General features: G+C 34.5%; 3 protein-coding genes across 3 annotated transcripts; all 3 read left to right on the forward strand.

The window, feature by feature from the left end:
* Positions 1-8,691: 8,691 nt before the first annotated feature.
* LOC114914874 (pentatricopeptide repeat-containing protein At5g16860) lies at positions 8,692-12,120 on the forward strand. Its single transcript, XM_029269653.2, has one exon. It carries the CDS (start codon positions 9,511-9,513, stop codon positions 11,407-11,409), a length of 1,899 nt encoding a protein of 632 aa, XP_029125486.2. The 5' UTR covers positions 8,692-9,510; the 3' UTR covers positions 11,410-12,120.
* On the forward strand, positions 11,431-18,643 carry LOC109790364 (uncharacterized). Its single transcript, XM_020349498.3, has 4 exons — positions 11,431-12,142; positions 15,410-15,509; positions 17,842-18,214; positions 18,389-18,643. The coding sequence occupies exons 1-4, from the start codon at positions 12,120-12,122 to the stop codon at positions 18,562-18,564; spliced, it is 672 nt and encodes a 223-aa protein (XP_020205087.2). The 5' UTR covers positions 11,431-12,119; the 3' UTR covers positions 18,565-18,643.
* Positions 11,437-12,120, forward strand: LOC145952973 (pentatricopeptide repeat-containing protein At5g16860-like). The gene has a single exon (XM_083066082.1). The coding sequence runs from the start codon at positions 11,437-11,439 to the stop codon at positions 12,085-12,087; it is 651 nt and encodes a 216-aa protein (XP_082922208.1). The 3' UTR covers positions 12,088-12,120.
* Positions 18,644-23,327: the final 4,684 nt, after the last annotated feature.

Consider the following 23,327-nt stretch of genomic DNA (forward strand, 5'->3'; position numbering starts at 1 on the left):
ATATATATAATTTTCTAAAACTTTTTAAGAAAAAACACGAGTCATGCATATCTTAATCAATGCAAATAATAAATTTTGGTACATATGTATGGCACCGGCAGACTTGAGAGGACTTGGTTGTTCGACGGAACATGTGCAACACAAACTTGAAAGGACTTGGCAAGACAGAGTCTCACGTGAAAAATTTAAAATTTTATCTATGAGACGAGTCATCTTTGGTTCGATCAGTAAAATATTTTGGTTCAACCCAATTTTAATCAGAGTTAATTACATCATTATCGGTTCACATGCATGATCGATCAAATAATTGAACTAAATTAGTAGTATGTCTGTTTCTAAGTTGAACTGGTCTAAGCTAGATTTTAAAATTAAGGTAACACTATTTTTTTAACGAGACATTCATTCCAAGATATCATATTACATGCTTGGAAATCACTTTTTCATAAATATTATAATAGGAATGTTATTCTCCAGTATATAAACATATTTAGTTATGTTCTAATATTTTTTAAAATATTTAAAATTTAAAAATAATAATTATAAAGAGAAGTTACAAATATATTAAGATGTAACTTCCATTATTTTCATGGAGATAAAAATGTAGATAACAAGATAGGACAACATTTTCAGGAATGAACAATAATATATGAAAATATTTTTCAAACCGTTTAACAATTACATTCCCATATTTACATTTTTGAGAATCTACTTTTAGTTTGTGAAACAACCCCATCCACACAAAGAAATTTATCTAAATACATTTTCCTATTTTATTTATTTTTTCAAATAATTTCTAACCAAAACACTATTTTAATCCCAAAATTGACAAATGTTGGCAAGTTAACCTTTGAAATTAAAGAAAAGAAATAAATATTTATAAAATTAAAATTTGCTCGCCATATAAGTTAGTTGACTATAAAAGAATGACAACAATAATACGTTAAATGGTTATGTGGCATTGACTAAATGTATTAAATAAGGATTAATTTGACAACATGTAAACCAATTAATAAAGACAAAAATGGCTTTGAAGGGTAATGTTCATCTTCTTCTCTCTTAAAATATTTGGATCATGCAAAACCTTAATCATTTTTTCTTTTGCAATTTTTGAGTTATATGATTTTGGACTTTGTGTCTTCTATAAATTGTGTGGTACTTTCCAAAATTTGTTTTCATTTGAAAGTTAGCTAACCTTCTTTACTATACATATTTTTTCACTTTCACTAAAATAAATATTTTAAATAAAATAATTGTTGTTATGATGCACGTATAGAAATGAGTAAAAAAAATAATTATGAAATTATGAGCATTTTAACTTTTTTATTGGTAAAATAAATTCCATTATAAGGAAATATGAACCTAGAGTATAAGGAATGCTATAGCTTGAGAAAATTTTCAGTTACAAACACAAGCACCTAAGAATCTCAAGATAATATTTCAAGGGAAATGATACTTGCACTTGTTGAGAATTATGCACCTTCTTTATTTGTTGAGAACTAAGTATCGTCCCTTGAAATGCAACCTTCAGATAAATAAAATAATGTTCTTATATTTTTATCTCCCTTTTTTTAACCTTTACATGTTGTTCTTATATTTTTCTCTCTTTTTTTTACCTTCAAAAGTTGATACTGTCCATAAGGCATTTGACCATGTTAAATTATGTCATTTGACCCTTAATAATTGAATATTTATTCGTCCTTATCCATGCTAGTATCCATTTGGCCTATATGGTACATATCCACCAATCCTCGAATTCATGCGAAGGAGGAGGCATAAAAGTCACAAGCGATATATTGGTGTTGGTGTTTGTCAAGTCGTCCATTTTTTAGCCTTTGAGTTCAATATCATTTGCCTTTAATGGTTTAGTGTATCTTTTTAGGAGAATCATGCTTGTTAGGCCAATTAATAATGATAACTTTCGTGTCTATTTGGGCATTATGCCTTGTCAGGTCATCATGTGTTACAATTGGGTGATTCTTATCCTCTTTGAAAGAAGAAATGGCATGATCATATTAGTTGTTGAATCAAAATGATTTAATGATTGTTGGAGGATTTTGTCTTTTGGGCTACCAACAATTTCCCCTATGAATAGGCCACTTGGTGATTTTGGTCATCACTACTCAAATTTCTCTAAATAGTTGATAGTTTTCTATGATTGTCATAAGTGTAGGCATGTCCTTATTTAATTTTATGGCTTCAAGTAATTTAGATAGTTAATGTGGTAAAATTGTGAAATTTTTTAAGTATTCGAAGTATTTTTGAGTGTTCGTTCGACAATTGGAAAAGAGCAGTTACAAGGATTCAGGGAAGTTATCAACACCTGTTTGCGGTGAATTTCGTTTACGGATCCTTTTTATTCGAATTAGCAAAATTTTCAATTTAAGTATGTGTAGCAAGTAGAATTTGTTTGCGGTTTTCTCACTTACAATCAACAATGAACTTCACAAATATGAAGATTAACCCTGATTGAATGAATTTTGTATGCGAGACTCTCAGATTAAATTATGTACATTCTTAGCATGCAACAAATTTTTCAATCATGAATCTCATTCCTATAAAATAATAGTGACTAAATTGAAATAAACAAGCTAAACTAGTCGAAATTCAATTTTTGTGTAATTTAACATGCAAAGATTTCAAGATGTTCTTCATAAACTACCACGAAGCAAGATTCATGCATATAAACTCTTAAGGTAATCAAATGAACGACACGTATATTAAACACAATAAACATACCCTTTGCTTCAAATATTTCATGAATAACAATACATAGGCTACTTGGGAGAAACAGAAACACTTAAAATAAAATACTCTAAAACTAAGCTAGGAAAGAAAAGAAAATGGCCAAAAAAATCATACTCAGCAATCTCATGCACGGGAGCCATGAACGTAGGCAGTAGGTGCGTATGAGCGTGTAAGTATTGAATTTCTGACCTTTTAGGATGAGTCTACCTCGTTAATTTATAGAAATTAGGGGAGAGTGGTTATTTTGCATTAGTTTGACGTGTAATATATAACTACCTTGCACTACGTGATGTGGGTAATCGTTCCCAATTGTTATCAACTTCTTACAACTGTCTTCCAAAATTTTTGATTTATTGAATAATTCCTTCAAGGCCGTCAGTTTTTACTTCAAAAAATGGTTATTATGCAGAGGTCTCATGCGATATGTAACCATTTTTGTCATTTACGCATCATGGGTAACTTCCCTTAACTACTTGTAATTTCTCTTCTTCAAGTGTCAAAAGAACTCTTGAGAATATTTTGAGTACTTAAAAAATTTCACAATTTTACCCCAACAAATGCCCCCTAAAAAATATTTTCCTCGAGGTGCAGGAGAGCAAATGTTTTTTATAAGTATGAATGTGTTCCAAGTATATTCGATGAAACCCTAAATGTGTCTATCCATATTCATTAAATGCTTCTGACACAAATCAAATCAAATCTTTGATTCTTCTCTCCTTTTAGTAACTTTTGGCAGTGTGGATTTTGCTTTCCTAGGATAGGCAATCCCCTTTTTGCATCAAATACATTTGAATACAAATTTAAATTTTAGATTTTTTGGATTTTAACCACGTGCTCATTCTTAGCCAAAGCCCATTTACTTCTTATTTAGGCATTTTTACTTTGAAACATTGCCTTTTATCACCTCAGTAAAATTTCTCCTTTGTCTTCAAACTTCTTCCTCTTCAACCTTCATGCTCTCTCTTGTATTCATGAATACCTCTACTACTTGTACCTCTATTGTTGCTCCTGAGCTCTCAGCTGTTCATGTTTCTACTTCTTCTACACCAAGTGTCCCACCTTTAATGGAGAATGTTGCTATCTCTACTCTAGAAGGAGGCAATGATCCCTTCGCTCCTATTCGTGGGATGAAGGAAGCAAGTGTCAAGATTTATCAGTCTCAGGTACTTATACCTTTTTATGCTCAAGACGATTCCTCTCGTGCTTTCTTAGGTCCCTTTTTTAGTCAGAACAAAAAGAAGTATACTAACAGTCTACTTCCGAAGGATACTTCTTCTCTACCCTTCGTTGATTCATCTAGGATAGATTTATCTCTTTTTACTAATACTACCAAAATTTTTAGAGCTTTTCCTCCTATTAAAGATAGGCACATTCAATGGCTTGAGCATGTTGAAGGTCCTATGAAGTCTATTTGGCTTGATATTGGTATTTTTTTATTTCATTCAATTAGCCAAGTCTGACTTGCATGTTTTCAAAGATACTTCAATCGTTTGGGACAAGAAGACCTACTTAGGTTTCATCAACGCTTATCATGGTAAGGTGGACGAGCCTATCACTAACTCGGAGCATATTACTTTCCTCTTGTATTGGTTATCTGCTTGTATTTTCTGTACTCCCTCTCTTTAAGTACCAAAGCATTACTATGTCCTTGCTCAATCTTTACATTTGCGAAAGAAAGTTTGTTTGAGCAAGTTATTGTTAGCTGTTTTGTATACTTGTCTCGATAAAGCTTCTAAGATTCTATTCCGAGAGACTGACCCTAGGAATCTCTGTAGACCTCTTTGGTTACTGTAGTTATGGCTTAATGCCATCTTCAAAAGGAAGCTCAAGCTCGTTCCCCTTCAATTTTCTATTACCTACACACTTGAGGGGGCAAGACTAGCCGCTTTGACTCCCAAGATGAGGTCCATTGAGAATTTTGCTCGATATGTGCAGACTATTCTCAGTTTCGGGGAGTTTTTTTTGAAGACTTGGCCCTTTTCATTCGACTTGATTTGGTAGGTCTCGCTTGGTTGAAAAAATAATCAAATTGGGTGTATTTCTCGAGATATGATCGACATATGGTTCATATTTTTATCTTGGGATGTCATCTTTTCGGGTATGAAACAAAAGGACGTGAAAGTTTACCCATATCAGCCACAACCTTTTGCCAGATAGTTTGGTCTGTGTCAGATGAAGCCCCTTCCTATTTGTCGAAAAGAAAAGATCGATTTAGACATTTACGTTGAGAGGGGTGACTATGATGTAGTAACGAACTTGATTTTGAGTCCTGAGAAGCAATTGTTTCTTACCCCATTCTCCTTCTCCCCTTCTTTCCTTGTGTCGAAGTGTTTCCTTCTTTGGTGGTGTAAATATTATATTGATAAGGTGTTCACATTCGAGCACTTCCTACAACATTTGATCAATTTTCCTTTTTCTACATAGGGCCCAAAGATTTCAGGTACTTACAAGAATCATAATATTATTTACCGATTTGAGCAATATTTAAAATATTTATTTTATCCTCCTTGGGTGAAGACTCTTGATCCCTTATATGAGAAGCATAAAAGCATCCCTATAAAGAGTCTAGTTAGCTTTGCAAGATGTATTGTGGACGATTTCCTAGGTATAAAAGATGGCCTCTGTGTTGGATCGATAAAATAGTTGTATATCCTGATAATATCTTAACTTTTTTACTTTTGATGTCTTTTTTGATGATTGTACCTTACTCAAAAAAGACGATGCTAAGAAAGAGGATATTTTCTCTTAAGTTGAAGAACAAAAAAACTACTTCTGATAAAGTTTCAATTCGGTCCAAGTTTATTATTTTTTACTCTTTGTTTGTCCTATATTTCTTCAACTAATGTTCCTTCGACTTCAGGATCTCGACTCATCTAAAAAGAAGATTAAAGTAGATTCTTCGAGCGACAAAAATGTAAATCTCCTACTGTCAATTTATACTCTCAATTCTATTTAATTGATCTTGTTTGATCTAGATTTCCACCATGAGGAAGCTTGACAATGGTAAGGGAAAACAAAAAATCCCCTCAAGAAAATTCGAAAAATTGCCCAAGGTCGACAAGTTGATGAAGGATGCCATGAAGTCACATGTGAAGGCATTTGAATCTCTATATATCGAATTTTTAACCGTCTTGGGCTTTCTAAACTTGTTCTTATGTTTTAGGATGATTAGAGCACCCTTAAAGTGAGTATTGCTCTTGGTAGTCCTCAAGAAACGTCTAAAGAAAAATTCAAGAGGTAGGTATCTTTACGAATCAATGTATCACTAAGGTTTTCTATCTTTGGTTACCTTACATCAAATGATTATTACTTTACACTTGCAGGATGTTGATATCATTAACAAATTTTCTTCTCAAGATGTTTCTAAAGATGTTTGACAAGTGATTGATCGTCCTTTGGGGGTATGTATTTTTCAATTAGTTAATCTCTTTTGAGATTTGAAGTTGCTAATTATCTTATCTTTTCTTTTGTTGGTTGTCACATCAAACCTGGAGGTCATTGCTAATGCTGAACTGTTGGTGGCTTCTATGGGGGTCGAAGCCACCCTTCCTCAATCCTCACAAGGTGATGCCCCCTCTTTTGAGATTAACCCTGAAGCTCCTTCAATTCGAGGTATTTATTTATTTTACTGATCTTCATGCTTTCGAAAACATAGGAGTAAATTTGAGTGGTTCCTTTACAAATGCGGAGTTGGTCTTATAAGATACAACCCAATCACTTACTCCATTGTCTCAACCAGTTAAGGATGATGCTGGGTCCTCCATGCCTCCACCAGCCTCGATACCTTCAACTGATCTAGACCTCATTAGTTTCTTCAATAACGACATTGATGTCAATAATATTTTTGAGGTCCTAGACAACTGGACCAGTAGTGCATCAACGTCTAAGAAAGCTATGGGCTTCAAAGTGAGCTTCCAACCGCTACTAGCATCATTTTGTTCCAAGGCTTATGTAGAGGATCTCAACCAGACACTCCTTGATTCATTTCAAGATTGAGATCGAATAAATGGTGGTTGATATAATGGCCTTTCCTAATCTCCCCCTCAAAATAAATAATGAACTACAAGAGTATGTGAAAACTTTCACGTTTCTGTTTGAGCTACATGCCAAGTGAGCTAGTTCCTACCAAGAAGCCGCCCAGATCAAGGTGGGTACAGAGGGGGATTGAGCTAGGCTTGAACAACTCAAGTCGGAGTTGCTCTCGATACTAGAATCTATGGAGCAAATGATACTAGCCTTGATGCAACTACAGAAAAAGGAAGCTAACACCGAGAGAACCATCGAAGTCCTACAAAAAGAACTTGACGAGCTTCAGGCCAAACATGTAGCATTAAAAGTCCAAAGTCAATAGGTGGTTCAAAAACAGAAACGATTGAGGGATGAAGGGAAGGAGATATTATCTAAACTCTTGAAAACCTTGGATCACAAAAAGAGGTTGAAGACCCAGTGCGCTTCTCGAAGACAAAGCTTAGATCAAGCCTATCAGGCTTATAGTATTGTTAAATCAAAATATTGTACATAGGCATTTTATATCATTTGATTTGATTGGGGAATTCCAATCCTGAAAATAATGTGATCTTCGATAAAGTTTATCATGTCTTTTTGATCTACATCGTTTAAAGAGATTGCTTCCACCCATTTCGTGAAGTAGTTTATGGCTACAATTATGTATTTGTGGATTTTTGTTGACAACGGGTGAATTTGACTAATTAAATCAATTGCCCAACCTTGGAAAGGCCAAGGTTTGATAATCGAATGTAATTCGCTTGCAGGTTCTTTCTAGATAGGGTCGTGCTTTTGGCACTCCTCGCAGGGTTTTGAAAATTTGAAATAATCTTTGATCATGGTTGGCCAATAATACCCTTTCCTCAATAGAGTCTTTTTCATTTTTTCTCCTGCTTGATGAGCTCCACAAATTCTCTCATAAACTTCAACCATAACTATATAACTTTCATGACTTCCTAGACATTTAAACTATATGCCATCGAACCCTTTCTTGTATAAATCATTATTTAAGATAATGTAGTTGATAGCCTAATACTTGATTTTCCTTTCAGTCTTCGAGTCTGGGTTTTGGAGATACTCTATTATGTCTTTCCTCCAATCTCGAATGCTTGACATATCAATAGTAGTGAAACACTCGTGTTGACTAACCAATTCATGCTCAATGTTAATTACTTTTTCGAGGTTCTGATTCTTTAATTTGTACCCAGATGCAATTTGCGCCAATTCTTTTTGCTATTTGGTTCATGTTTCGAGGGACATGCTCTAATTGGATTTCATTGAAGGAATGAAATACAATCATAGCTCGTGAATAGTACTTAAACAACTTTTCACTAATGCACTTGTATTATTTATTCAATTGTTTAGGGTTAGGGATTACGAGTTATGGGTTGTGGTTTGGGGTTTGGGGTTGAGGGTTGAGGGTTGAGCAATTATGAGTTAGGGGTTGAGGGTTTAAGGTTATGGGTTAGGGGTTAGGATCAATACTATTATTAGTGAAAAAAATGGAGAAGAGAGAGGTATAAAAAAAAAAGATAAAAAATTCACTTAAAAATCCTTGAAGTACTTAAAAAATCACTTCAAACAATCTCTCAATTTGATATTTATAAATATTTTTAAAAAATCTTTCAAAATCTTTCTAATACAAAAATCCTTTCAAATCTTTATTTTTTTTAATACTTATTTTTAAGTTGTAATATTTTTTAAATAAATATCAATAAATTTTAATAAACTTTTTAAATTATTTTTAAATGATATAACATACTATTTAAAAAGGAAGAAACTGTTTTTACTTAAAAGAAAACTATAAAATCCTAAACCAATAACGGAGGTATATACTACTCTACCCCATTATATGAGAGGGTTTTAGTGGCCTTCTCATGTCAGCAAATCACAAATTGACACGTGACTATAATAAGTTAAGTCAGAATCCACCGGTGAAGGGGTAATTGGGGAATTTCACAAATTGACACGCACCCCTTCAAGTTCACCGCCTCCGAATACACTTCTTCAGCCTTCTCCTTCTCCATCCCCAGTTGGCGTGTCACCACCGGTACGATGAAACGCAATTAACTTTGATTCCATGCTTCCCCAACTCCACGCACAGGTTCTTCATCAGACCCACCACCGCATGCTTCGACGCCGTGTATGGGTGCGGCAAACCCACATGAGTTGCTGAAACAACGCTAGCAGTGAACACAATGCTCCCTCTCTTTCTCGGAACCATTATCTTAGCAGCGTGTTTCGTGGCGTAAAAATAACTGAACACGTTCACCTTAAAAACGCTCTTGAACTCACCCGGATCAAGGGCCATGATGGAAGGGTCATAACTGCTGTCGATGCCCGCGTTACTAAACAGGATGTCAAAGATGAGGGATTCGTCGTCGGAGAAGATAACCGTTTACAATTCATAAATGACCTTGCTTCATCGAAGAAGATGAGGGATTCGTCTTGGGAGAGGATGAGAGTTTAGGCTTCAGAAACGACACTCCATTTTCACAAATCATTGTGCTTTGTTCACGGATATTCTGTCCCTTGTGAAATTTCCCAATTGCCCCTTGACCGTTTGAGTATGACTCAGCTTATTATAGTCACGTGTCAATTTGTGATTTGTTAGCATGAGATGGGCACCAAAACCCCCTCATATAAACTGGCACCGTTAACGGGACACTAGCACAATCTCTTGAAAGTTAAAAGTGCTTGTGAATTGTTGATGTCTCGGGGTTCCAGCGCGGCGGTGGTGTGAGCAAAGATAGCATTAGCATGTTTGTACGCTGTTTTCCAGTAACCTCGAAGCTATTGCTGTCACTACTCACTAGTACCCGCCTGTTGTCTTGTACTAGTAATACAAGCGCAACAATCCCAATCACTCCTACAACTTTGAAACAGTGCAATTCTTTACCCCACGCGAAACTGTTGCATCAGCAAAGCATCGTTCAAGGTGTTGTCCAGTTGGTGGTGACCAACCTTATTGGCACATACATAGCCTGCAATTCTGCTCCGAACGCCATTTTGCTTGTGGAGCGCCTCACGCCGTCACTATCCTCCGTTTTCTGGTGGAATAAACTCATAAGGCGCGCCCTTCATATTGGAATCCCTCGTGACGTGTTCTCTCTCTACCGTCGCATGAAATCACTCGGCTGGACCCCTGACCACTACACCTTCCCTTTTGTTTTCAAAGCTTGCGCCGAATTCCCTTCTCTCTCCCTCGGTGCTTCGCTCCATGCTACCGTTTGTCGCTCCGGCTTTGTCTCCAATGTATTCGTTTGTAATGCCGTTGTTGCTATGTACGGCAAATGTGGTGCACTCCATCATGCACACAACATGTTCGATGATTTGTGTCAGCGAGGCATTCAGGACTTGGTTTCTTGGAATTCTATTGTGTCTGCTTATATGTGTGCTTTCTATGCAAATACTGCACTCGCGTTGTTTAGTAAAATGACTACACTTCATCGGATATCCCCGGACGTTATCAGCCTAGTTAACATACTTCCAGCTTGTGCTTCCCTGGCTGCCTCATTGCGCGGCAAACAGGTTCACGGGTTTGCTATTAGAAGCGGATTGGTGGATGATGTTTTCGTAGGGAATGCTGTGGTTGATATGTATGCCAAGTGTGGCAGGATGGAGGAAGCAAATAAGGTTTTCCAGAGGATGAAGTTTAAAGATGTTGTTTCTTGGAATGCCATGGTCACTGGCTATTCTCAAGCAGGAAGATTGGAGCATGCTCTTTCTTTGTTCGAGAAGATGCGCGAGGAAAACATCGAATTAGATGTTGTGACGTGGACTGCTGTTATCACAGGGTATGCGCAGAGAGGGCAAGGTTGTGAAGCTTTGGATGTGTTTAGGCAGATGTTGAACTCTGGTTCTCGTCCAAATGTAGTTACTCTCGTGTCCTTGCTTTCAGCTTGTGCGTCTGTTGGAGCATTGCTTCATGGGAAAGAAACTCATTGTTATGCCATCAAATTTATTCTTAACTTAGATAGACAAGATCCTGGGGATGATGATTTGAAGGTGATTAATGGTCTAATTGACATGTATGCTAAATGCCAAAGTACAGAAATTGCTAGAAAAATGTTTGATTCAGTATCCACAAAAGATAGGGACGTGGTTACCTGGACTGTGATGATTGGCGGGTATGCCCAGCACGGTGATGCCAATCATGCCCTACAACTTTTCTCTGAGATGTTTCAAACGGATAAGTCTATCAAGCCTAATGATTTTACTTTATCATGTACCCTTGTGGCCTGTGCTCGTTTAGCAGCATTGAGGTTTGGGAGGCAAATTCATGCTTATGTGTTGCGCAATTGCTATGATTCTGTTATGCTATTTGTGGCTAATTGTCTTATAGACATGTATTCCAAATCTGGAGATGTCGACACCGGTCAAATTGTTTTTGACAACATGCCACAGAGAAATGCAGTCTCTTGGACGTCTTTAATGACTGGATATGGCATGCATGGACGCGGTGAAGATGCTCTTCGGGTTTTTGGTGAAATGAGGGAAGTGCCTCTAGTGCCTGATAGCATAACCTTCCTTGTTTTGCTTTATGCTTGTAGTCATTCGGGAATGGTGGATCATGGAATCGACCTCTTTAATAGAATGAGCAAGGATTTTGGGGTAGATCCTGGACCAGAGCATTATGCTTGCATGGTTGATCTCTAGGGTCGTGCTGGTTGTTTAGGTGAAGCTATGAAGCTCATTAATGAAATGCCTATGGAACCAACCCCAGTAGTGTGGGTTGCCTTGCTTAGTGCTTGTCGGCTACATTCAAATATAGAACTTGGGGAATTTGCTGCAAACCGTTTGTTAGAATTGGAATCCGGGAATGATGGGTCATACACATTGCTTTCAAACCTATATGCTAATGCTAGACGCTGGAAAGACGTGGCTAGGATTAGATATATGATGAAACGTTCTGGAATCAAGAAAAGACCTGGTTGCAGCTGGGTCCAAGGAAGGAAAGGCGTTGCAACCTTTTTCGTGGGAGACAGATCTCATTCACAATCTCAGCTGATAAATGAAACACTCGCAGACTTGATTCAACGCATTAAAGCCATTGGGTATGTTCCTCAGACAAGCTTTGCTCTTCATGATGTAGATGATGAAGAAAAGGGTGACCTGGTTTTTGAACACAGTGAGAAGTTGGCTCTTGCCTATGGCATCCTAACATTACCTCCAGGTGCACCTATTCGAATAACCAAGAATTTACGCATCTGTGGTGATTGCCACAGTGCCATATCTTACATTTCCAAGATTATTGAACATGAGATCATACTAAGAGATTCAAGTCGCTTCCATCATTTCAAAAATGGATCCTGCTCATGCAAAGGGTACTGGTGACAACAAAATCAACCGATTCCATTTAATTTGACATGTTTGCTATGAGAGAGGTAAGGTAATTATCTTATTCTACTACACTCATTAGAAAAGTGAAGTTATCTTTATCGATAGAAGGAACTACGGATGGTCAGAATTAACTGAGTTGAACTGGCATATAACTGAACTAATTAAATTGAAAAAAATTGAACTGTTTAGGATAAAAATTGAATTGAACTATTTTATAGCTCAGTTTTAAAAATCCAAACTTCTAAAGTTGCAGTTTGGTGCACTGCCAAATTCAATTGTATTACTTACGGCTGGAAAAATAAATGACAGGCCGCTTTTTGGCTTCACTCGGCACTCACTTTTTGCTCAATGAACAGAAACAATACTTTGCTAGATTTGAATGAAATTTGCAAACCCTAAATCCCCTAATTAGCACAACGATGCAGGCTCCGTAAGATCCAGTAAAATAAGTGATGTGGTATAATCTGAATTATATCTTATGTATTTTACTAAACTTACATAGTATGAAATTGCATTCATTTATTATGCATTTCTTCGATTTTTTATATTATCGGAGTTAAAAAAGGTGGATCTATTGGATCTTTTTTCTTTTCATTGAATCGTAGCTTAGATTTGTGCTAAGGTTTTAGACGAAAAGGAAATAAGATTTTTATTTGAATACCATCTGTTAACCATTTTTGGGGAAATTCTCTTTCAGATAATGGAACCCCATTATATGTACATTTAATATAGATTTCTCTCTTCCAATCCCTAAAATCTATCTCTTCTTTTGTTCACTGTTCACTGCTTTGTGAGCCCCATATCCCCACATTGTTTCCTTCCGGTTAGTTTTGTATCTATTATGCTTTTTTTTATTATTTTTTTTTAGTTTTGTATTGTTGTTGTTGCACTTAGTTGTGTGATTTTCAGTGTTCTTACTTCTTTGTAGCCTTTAATTGAAATATTGAATACTTATACTTTCTTTGTTTCTTCCATCATTCGCTAGATCTTCAATCTCTACAAGTATGACATTATTTCATCCTCTTATTGTGTGCATGTGTATTTTGCTTATGTGTTATTTTTTTGTTGTCTTTTAAGATTCAACATACCTAGTTCTATCAAGCAAGGCTTGATTCTTAATGTTATTTTCTTAATTTTATTCCTTTCAAAGTTATCTATTACCTTTTTGAATGTCCGGCAAAAACACATAGTTTCTCCCCCAAAAATAACTTCTCCAGTGGGAGAACGCATTAGATATTTATCTAAACCTGTCGGTCCTTGAGCCGATCCTACGTTAGCCCTAAGATGTTGGTCTCTAACTAGAAAAGTAAATGCTTGAGCTTGAGAAGCTTCTAGTCCAGTGGGCCCGTAAAACTCACTAGGATAAGCGGTATTATTAAACTAGACAAAGCAACAACCAATAAAATCAAAAATAGATAAAGCACCTAAATTATAAGATAAGTAAGCTTCTCCAGACCATACAAGTGCACGCTGAGCCCACGCAAAGGGTTTGGTTAAGATATGTCAGATTCCACCAAATATACAGATGGAACCCAACCATACATGCCCTCCAATTATATCTTCCAAACCGTCCACACTAACAATCCATCCTTCTCCTCCAACAAGCGTTGGTTGGTATCTTTGCAGATGGTCTTTTGAGAGATTTTACTACTGCACAATATCTAATCAGCAAGTATTCAGAGCCATATTCCTACAGAATGATGGGTATATCATGGAAATGGACCCCACAATGTTGGAGATATCTGATAGGAGACCAATGATTAAGAGGGTGTATGTAAGGCATAGAGGGGAAACTCAATTGTAACTTAATAGTCTGAATAATCTTTAAATAGGGAAGGAAAGGGTGTTAATGGGAGGTAGGCAATTATTCAGAAGTTGGTAGGAGAGGAGAGGTCTCTCGAATACCTCATTGTATTTCTCTGGTTGTTTTGATTAGGAGGATTACTCAAAAATGCAGAACGGCCTGTGCCTAAATTTTTTTCAATCTGTTCAATCTTAAATCTTTCTCTCATATCAATTGGAATCTATCAAGAGAGGGGGGAAGATATGAATAGGCGAGTAAGGAATTGAGATAAATTTATCTTCTGTATTTTTATTAAACTGTAAAGATGAATTGTTGTTATAGAGAGACTGAGAGACAAAGCTCTTATATATAGACTCCAAAGGTGGCTTCTGCTACCAGCTAAAGATTGAAAACCTATCTGATTTACAACAGACTCCAGCTATCATAACTGAGTGACAAGTTGCTGGCTCATCAACTGACAAGGTGCTTAGTCAGCAGCTAGAAGTCAGTGATACATATAACAGTTGTACAAATATCAGCGAGAGATGTTTTGACAAACAAAAGTACTCGCTTTAGAAAATGACCACCCCAAATCTATGCCCTAATTTATGAGAGACTAAAACCAAAATTTGGAATGCTTATATGGATGATATGAAATGCATGGCAAATTGAAGGTGGCAGCTCATTTGACATGCCAAACCAATATCCCAATTTTTTAGGACATACCAAAACTCGGTAGTTTTGTATGGCCAAAATATATTTAAGTCAAATTTGAATGCTTTACAATTTTTTCATTTTTTTTAATATGTAGCTGTTGCTTTCATTACAGCAGTCACTGTGATCTGCTATGCTACTATTAAGATTTTGGATGTGACTCTTCCACGCCACATTTTACCATTAATTGTGTTGACTATAAACATGTTGCACAGATTTAGCTCCTCTAAAGTAAAGAAGTGTACTTTAAAGGATAAAGTGTAATCACAATTGTTGATTAAAAAATTAACAATTGATAATCATGATAAAATCAAATACATATATATAGTAAAATCTAAAATCAATTATAATATCTATTGTTAATTTTTTAATTAATGATTATTATTGCACTATATTTTATTAAGTGAAATCTGTTCACTTTAGAGGAGCCAAATTCATGTTGCACACCAGGACATTATGATTCTAAAGCTCATGTTTTGTTGGGATTTTAAAAAAAATAGTAATTCCTTAAGTTTTTTTTAATATTGGAGTATTAGGAAACATAATCCTTATTTGCTCATCTAAAATATCAACGCTATTGATACCCACCTCAAAGCTGAATCAAACTAAATGAATGAAAAAAGCTTACTTTTTGAAGTTTAGTCAAACTTTGTTTTGCACAAGCTACGTGAGTCAACTTACTTACCAACAAAAGATTACATAAGATGAAACACTTCCTTTGTTGAACATGATTAGAAATTGTTTAATTCTAATGCTATTTGAAATATTCTGTTTAAATTTTCAAATATCTTTGTGATCATGTTGGAATCTTAATGCCAGTAATCTATGGAGGACAATATCAGAGGAGAAGAGAGAACTGGAGTGCCTGCAGAAACCATTGCATAATTCTGTTCGTCGAGCAGCAGAAGTTCATCGTCAGGTTGTAAACCCTAAACCCCTTATGTTAATATCTGGCTAGTTTTGGAAAAAAAATGGACAAGATTGTCACTGTTTTTTGTTTGGATAGGGGTAAGGAAATGAAGGGTGGGAAAATTAATGTAGGTCTAAACTGCTATTTTTGTTCTCCAAGAATTTGTGGAAAACATTCCAAGAAAGTAGATTCTAAAACTTATGATGAAAAGGTTGGGTTTAATGTAAATCAAATAATGTAATTTTAATTTATGAAATGATTTGAAAATATGGCAAGAATATATTAGTAATCTTCTCAAATAGCACCGATGGTCTTGGAACTTTTCTGATATATCAATATTAATCAAACCTTAATATTATTGGCATTGGCATTGCTAAAAGTTATAGCACCCTATTATCAAAGGGCTGCCTGTACATGATAAAAATGAAAAATGAGATAGCTTACACTATTTGTAGATTATCAAGTGAAAATTTACCAAGTCAACATTAATCAGTACTCTGTAACAGTGATAACATCCATCACTGTGAAAATGAGAAAAAAAAAATCTAAAATATAGAATCTCGTTGTAATGAAGTAAATGCACATTTTGAACATAGTGCAACTTAAACCTGTGACCTCCCATTTGAAGAAATCTTTGAACAAAAAGAAGATGATGCTTCAACGGGCTATGAAAACCTAGCAATGTGTATATTATATTATATATAAGAGTATGATGGCCGTGCTTTTTATGATCATTGAACGCAGGAAATGTGAAATAATTGTTGCCAACCTTATGAGTTGTGCAGAATCTGAGCCATTTAGAAAAAGAAAAAAAAAAAGAGAAAAAGTTAAGCAGGTTAAGTTGTTATTTAGCGGCTCATGAGAAGGCTGTTTGGAAGCCATTTCTGAAAATAACAGTACCCAAATTGTCGCCTCCAATGGTCCATGTTTATTGAGTACAGAGTAAACTATTTAACTAGAACTAAACTGGAGCTTTAAGATCTGCAGAGAACAGCAAATTATTTTTTAAAAAATAGAACTAGAGTTCTTTCTGTTTCTGCTGCTTTTCAACCTTGATTAAATTAGAAATTTGTTTTGAAACTTTTGGGAATGGCTGAAGCCATCTTAGTATCAAAAGTTAGCAGTGATGTATAGTTAAATTTCTTTTGTTCTTCATAGGATGCTCTCTGCATATGTTTTTTGTGTCAACAGAATTATACTGAGTTAAAAAAATGCTGGCTGTTGGGTTATGGAGTGTGGTTATGGCTTGATTGATAATCCCAAAGAGAAGGGTATTTTTTCTACCATTAAATTGGTCATGTGCACTTAAGGTGACATTCTCTGTTAGAGGGTGTTTCTGTAGTAGTGTGTTTTTTGCACCATATATAAACACTAGGGCTGATTTGCACACATTTAATTTCTAAGAATTAATTCGTCCATGACTCAAACTGATACGAAACCAAGAAAATAAATAGTTATTAAGATAAACACTAGCAGCAAATCAACAAATAACTTCCTCTGCTGTATTGATTCAAACACAAGGTCAAGGTGTCTGGTGGGATATAATCAAAATCTCGCATATATTGTTAGAATAAGAAGAGGAACATGGGTTTATAAACACATGAACGAACGGTTCTATTGATAAGAGAGTTTTTCGGACAATATCGTGCTAATAACCATTATTTTTTGTTTGAGAGAATTGTTGGGACTTGGGATACAATTAACGTCTCCTGTGCACAACATTGACCTTTCAAAGAAGAACATACCCTGCAATGCTGTCTTTTCTGTTTCTAATCCCTAATACTCTATCTTTTTTCTCCCTCTTTCCTATTTGTATCCCATATTTTATTATCTTTTTTCTCCCTAATTCCTATTTATATCCCATATTTTATTATCTTGCCGCTTTTACAGTTGTAGCCTAATGAACCCTACTAATTCTCCTAATTATTAAAATAATAGTTGTTCTTGAAACGCCTCTAGCTATATTTACCAGTAGGGCAGCACAGCAGGACTACTTCCGGCTACCTCTTCAAAACCTTTCGATGTGAATGCTAGTCATTGCTAACACAATCATTAAGAGAGTAATGTATTTTTTTTTCTCAATATTTTATTTGTTCCATAAGGCATTCAAGAGGGGGAAGGGGAATAGGAACAAGAATCCCATCTGACCTCAAGGGATATTTTTATGCTTCCTTTTAAACTTTTGATTACATAAAAAATCTTTTGGATTGGATTTTCCCATGCACAAGTCTTGTATAGTTTACCACGTGTCTTTGACTTGATTTTCTTTTTTTTGAGCAATTGATTGCTTGGTTTTTACTTTAGTCATTACTAATACTAGCAAAAATTGAGTGATTGGAAGATTGCAGAAAGTCAAAGAGACATATCGGAGGCAAAAGCCTTGGTGGAGGAAGCAGAAAGCTCTCTGCTGGTAAATGTGGGAGGTCCTGAATATGGCGATACATCCATGGGGATGAAAAGTGTAGAAATTGATCGAGATGAAGAGAGACGGGAGTCAGTAAAAGCAGCATCAATTTCTGCCCTTGTTGGTACCTTAACAGGGCTTCCCATATGCTTCACTCAGGTCACCAACACAACTCAGCTGCTTCTCCCTTTAGCGATCAACTTTATTTGTTGTGCATTGTTTGGAGTGACTTTTCGATACACTATAAGGAGAAACTTAGATGATGTTCAGCTTAAGACAGGGGTAGCTGCAGCGTTTGGTGTTGTTAAAGGTAATCATAATACTATGCTTACATGTTAAATATATTGGAATTTTGCCACTGCATAAATTTAGATAAAATAATATGCTGTCATTTTCTTTTTTTTTGTGGTCTTGAGATGAATGCTTTGTCGAAACAGTACAATCTAAATGATTTTAATTGTACGGAAACAAATTCGTGATGCAGGTCTCGCAACCCTTGGTGCTGGTCCACTTCCTGACCCGAACTTTGAAAGCTTCTTATCACATGCACAGGATGGGACAATTTATGTGTCTGAGAATCTTTTAATTTTTATATCTGCTGCAGTTGCTCTAGATTACTGTTTAAAGGCGAGGCTTTTGAGGCCTTTTCCAATTGACTGATCATAGCTTAAATACGAATTAATTTTAACAATTATCACAGCTTAAATGGACAATGATCAATGTGTTGCTATTGTTTCAATTTACCCATAGTCCATCAATTATTCAATTCTATCCAAAAATTCAGTGATAGTCTGTACTAAAATGTCTTCCACTTAGATGCGAATATTTTATCGTTTGTGTTGTTAAGCTGTGACATTTGACCTTTCTGAATGAATTATGCAGTGTTTTTCTTAATCAGCACACTGAAAATTTCTATATTGTCTTTACAAGCTAAAATCTTCCAACCGATATTTCAAGAATTAACAAGTAATGGAAACAACCAACATACTATTTATTTATTTATTTTTTGTAATTTTGTCAATTAACTTATTCAATTTTTCTATATGTTGTAAATCAACAGTAACAATCAATTATTGGATTTTTTTCTTAACTAATCCTCTACAGCTTTTAATATGTGTAAGTAGCTGTCTTCCAAAATAATATATTAAATTACCTTCATTGTCTCTTTCAACGTGAATTTGGGGTTAAGAAACTGGAATTCACACCTAAATTTTATTGTGTATGTACAGTTTAGAATTTGGATTCTTTAAAACCAAATTCTAAACTAGTATTTTTTTTAAAAATAATTTTAATTATATTATAGTTTTTAAATATAAAATTTATTTTAGTATTTTAATGATAAAATATAAATTATTTGTAATTTAAATTTTTTTTTTTTTTTTTGTGTTCAAATTTTAAATCAAATGACTTTTAATTTTAGTTTATATAAAAATAAATCTATATTTTTAGTTTATGTTAATTAAATAGCTTATAATATATATATATATATATATATATATATATATATATATAAATAAATTAAAGATGAATAACTCTTTCAAAATCAATTTTTGTTTTATAATTATTTTTGGATCGTATAAATTTGATGATGGAATTAATCGATTTTTTGAATCATCAAAAATTCATATTTATATTTTTCAAATATATATTTTTGAATTTCAGTGACAATTTTTTAAAAAATTTCATGTATCTATTTTTTGTCACATTTTTTTTTATATATTAACTAATTTTATTTTGTATACTTTTGACAATGGAATTAATTAATGATGATATAATTTGTCAAAAAAATAAACCATATATTGTAACAAAATATTAATAATTTTTTTACTTTTGATTATATAACAATGTATAACTATAACAATGAAAGTGAATAATATTAGAGTGTATTAGAGTTTCCCAAAGGATGAGGATATTTGTTTTTTGAATGTCCTGAAATTTGATAAAGGGGATGACATTTGAGTTGTTCCCTTATTCTTAGGTCCATCTTAGTGTGTATACGACTTGATTTTAAGTGACCTTTCAAACTTCTTCACATGTTTAGATTATGGGACATTTGTGATCCATGATAGGTTGGGCAATAATTTGGGTGATGCATTTGGTGGAATAATCCTTTGCATGTGTTAGAGACATAGTTCAATGTGTACACTATATGTATGTATCTCATGTAATCAATTGCTACATGCTTGCTTCCCCCTCTTAACAAAATATTCATTTCACTTTTCATTTGTAGAGTTGATTAATGCACATACCAGTAGATTTCTTGATTTCTTTAGCATTGGGTTGATGGAATCAACAAGATTTGTAGTCATTTGTCTCCATCATCGTCCTCCGTCACATGCAAGTGTCCATTGCTGCTTGGGAATTTGATCAACCTAGTTACTAGCCTATTCATTTATTACCTTTAAAATATTTTATTGGTTGTTAAACTTAGGCTCTGTCATGACATACTATAAATTGTAATCACATAATTGTGATACTATCTAGTATGAACAACTTTTTTTTGTGTTCATTCTTAAAATATCTCATAAAATTTTGGGTGATGTGTCGAATGCAAGCAGATGCACGAAGTTTAGTGTCCAACCACTCCCAAGTTGTGAGTAGACACTAATTATTGAGATATGCTTGTAAAAAATAATGCAAAACTCATCTTGTGATGTGACATGCTTTTTTTGGTTCTTTAAGAAGAAGTACAAAACATTTGTTGTCTCTCCTTTAGTAAAAGTAAAGACTATCAAGAATATGTGATTATGCCCATATCGTGCAACTGCCACTAATTAAGTCCCTCCATACCTTCCATACAAAAAAGTTCCATCAACTTGAATTATGAACTTGTAGTATGTACAACCATCGATGCATACTTTGAATGTCCAAAATAGATGATGGGTTTTGTCTTTGTTTAAAATGATTTGTTCAACTTTATCATGCATTGATAACGTTTGATGTTAAAAAATTGTTATGGAAATAAAAATTTTGAGGGCTTTAGCCAATATACAAAGCCTATTGTATGACTCTTCCTAAATCTCATACAACCTTTTGATAGCCATTGTTTTGCCAACTGCGCTTTTCTACACATGGTGGTGTAACCATGATCCTTCCTTATTTTCGTGATGAAGGTTAGTATCGACAATGATGTATCTTATTCAAGCAGTGCATAAATGCTATTAGCAATGACCTTTACCTTCAACTTATTGTGATCTTATGATATTATTGTTGATACACAAGTATGAGATCCTTATAGAATTTTGATTTCCCATTTGCCCTTAATTTATCTCCCCATTGATGCCTTGAATTTTTGCCCACATCCTTTATTCGAACAATCAAGAACACATTACATAGTGTTGGACTTAAGGATCCTGTAAGTTACTCCTGGATGATACGTACTCCTGGATGATCAGGGATGATACGAACCCTGGGTAGTTGATGCTTCAGGGACGAGTGTACTCCCGGATGATCAAGGATGATACGAACCCTGGGTAGGTGATGCTTCAGGGACGAGCGTACTCCTTAATGACTAGGGATGGCACGGCCCCTGGGTAAGTGATGCTACAGGGAGGGCGTGACCCTGGTTTGGTGTGGAAGGCAATTAACCTGTATCACTTGTGTCAGATGTGGCGAGGTCTTGACATATTGTTAATTGTAAGATTGACATGAATTATGAATATGGAAATGATGTTGTAAATTGTATAATTGGTGTGGATTATGATGGATTGAGATGTGTATGTGAAATGAGATATGTTAAATGTGAATTGAGATGTGAAGATGATGAATGATTGATATATATATATATATATATATATATATATATATATATATCTATATATATATTTTATTAAATAATGAATTATGATGAGATTTTATTGTGATTATGTTTGTATGTACTTTGCATATAAAGATATTTTCTTTTCTCACCGTATAAACTGTAGATATTTTAGGTGAAGAAGATCCGGCTACGAGTGGTATCTAGAATGCCAACAGTTAAATTATGGGAATGCTCTGATAGTGTGACATCGGGGCAGAGAATTTCTAGGACAGAATATTTATATGGATTTGGTATTGTAATAAATGATTTTAAAATTGTAAATTCTTAAATTTTACCTTTCAAGTTTTATTTTTCAGTCATTTTCTTATATTGAAGAAAGAACAGTTTTGAAGTTTTATGTGAACTCTTTTACGAACCCTTTGAAAGTTTATTCTTCTTAATTAAATTATATTATATATGTGTTAGGGTATTAAGGGTGTGTTGTCTTTCTCTCTCTCACCCATTTCCATAATAGCAGAAAGTCTTGCATCATAGCCATAAACCCTAAATTCTGAATTCTTCACCTCTCTCCTGTTAAAATTAACGTGATTTGACAAATTTAGGGTTTTTGTGGTTTTGAAGCGGACTAGTTCCGGTTTTGATGTTTGTTTTGTTACCTTTCAGCAATGACATTCCTAGATATTCGTTCACTGCTTCTATTCTCTGCCATTTTTCGTGTTATTTTAATTGTATATGGAGAGTGGCAAGATGCTCATATGGAGGTTAGATACACTGATGTTGATTACCTTGTCTTTTCTGATGCTGCTGCTTTAATGGCTGCGGGTGATTCCCCTTATAAGAGAACCACTTATCGCTATTCCCCCTTGCTTGCCTTTCTTCTTATTCCAAATTCGTTCATCCATCACTCCTGGGGAAAGTTTATTTTCTCAGCTTCAGGTATGCTCAAGTTTTAGGATGTAGTTTCTGCAAACATGTTCAATTACCATGTTGAAACAATTTGGATTGCTTGTCATAAAAGCATATTTTAGTCTGTGGTTCTATCTTATACAATTCTATGCATAAAGCTAGATTGATTGACTATACATGGCATTAATTATGCATATTTTAGATATACATATTTCACTCCTCTAAAATGAAGGTTCCACTTTAGGGAGAAAAAGTGCAAACTGCAGGGTGGTAAATGTTGATCGGAAAATCAACAAGGTGAATTTTAACGACTTATGATTTGTTATATATCTGCATGTGTATCGCAATCCCAGTCATTGGTTTTCCAATCAACAGTCTTAATTTTGCTCTTTTCTCTCTAAAGGAACTCTCCACATTAGTGAAAGTAATTTGCACAGGGCCCTTTTTTGGTTGCAAGTTGCAACCAATGTGACCTTTTGTAGTTAGGGAGAACAAAGTTATTTCTACCAAAATCGTAGTATTGTTAAAGATAAAAAGAATTATGTTATCCTCCAATTGATGTTACAATAGGAAAACCTGCAAAAGTATTCTAATTGTTTGACTTGGGATATTGAGAAATTTCTATTTTTGTGAATTTTAATTGACCATTTTATCCTTGCATTATTTCGATGAATATGTTGTTAGATAATAAATATGCACATCTTATCTAAAATGCAGATATACTTGTGGGATATTTCATCTATTATATTCTAAAGCT

The sequence above is a fragment of the Cajanus cajan genome, chromosome 11, assembly GCF_000230855.2.
Source record: "Cajanus cajan strain Asha chromosome 11, NIPB_CcT2T_4, whole genome shotgun sequence".
Taxonomy (NCBI): Eukaryota; Viridiplantae; Streptophyta; class Magnoliopsida; order Fabales; family Fabaceae; genus Cajanus; species Cajanus cajan.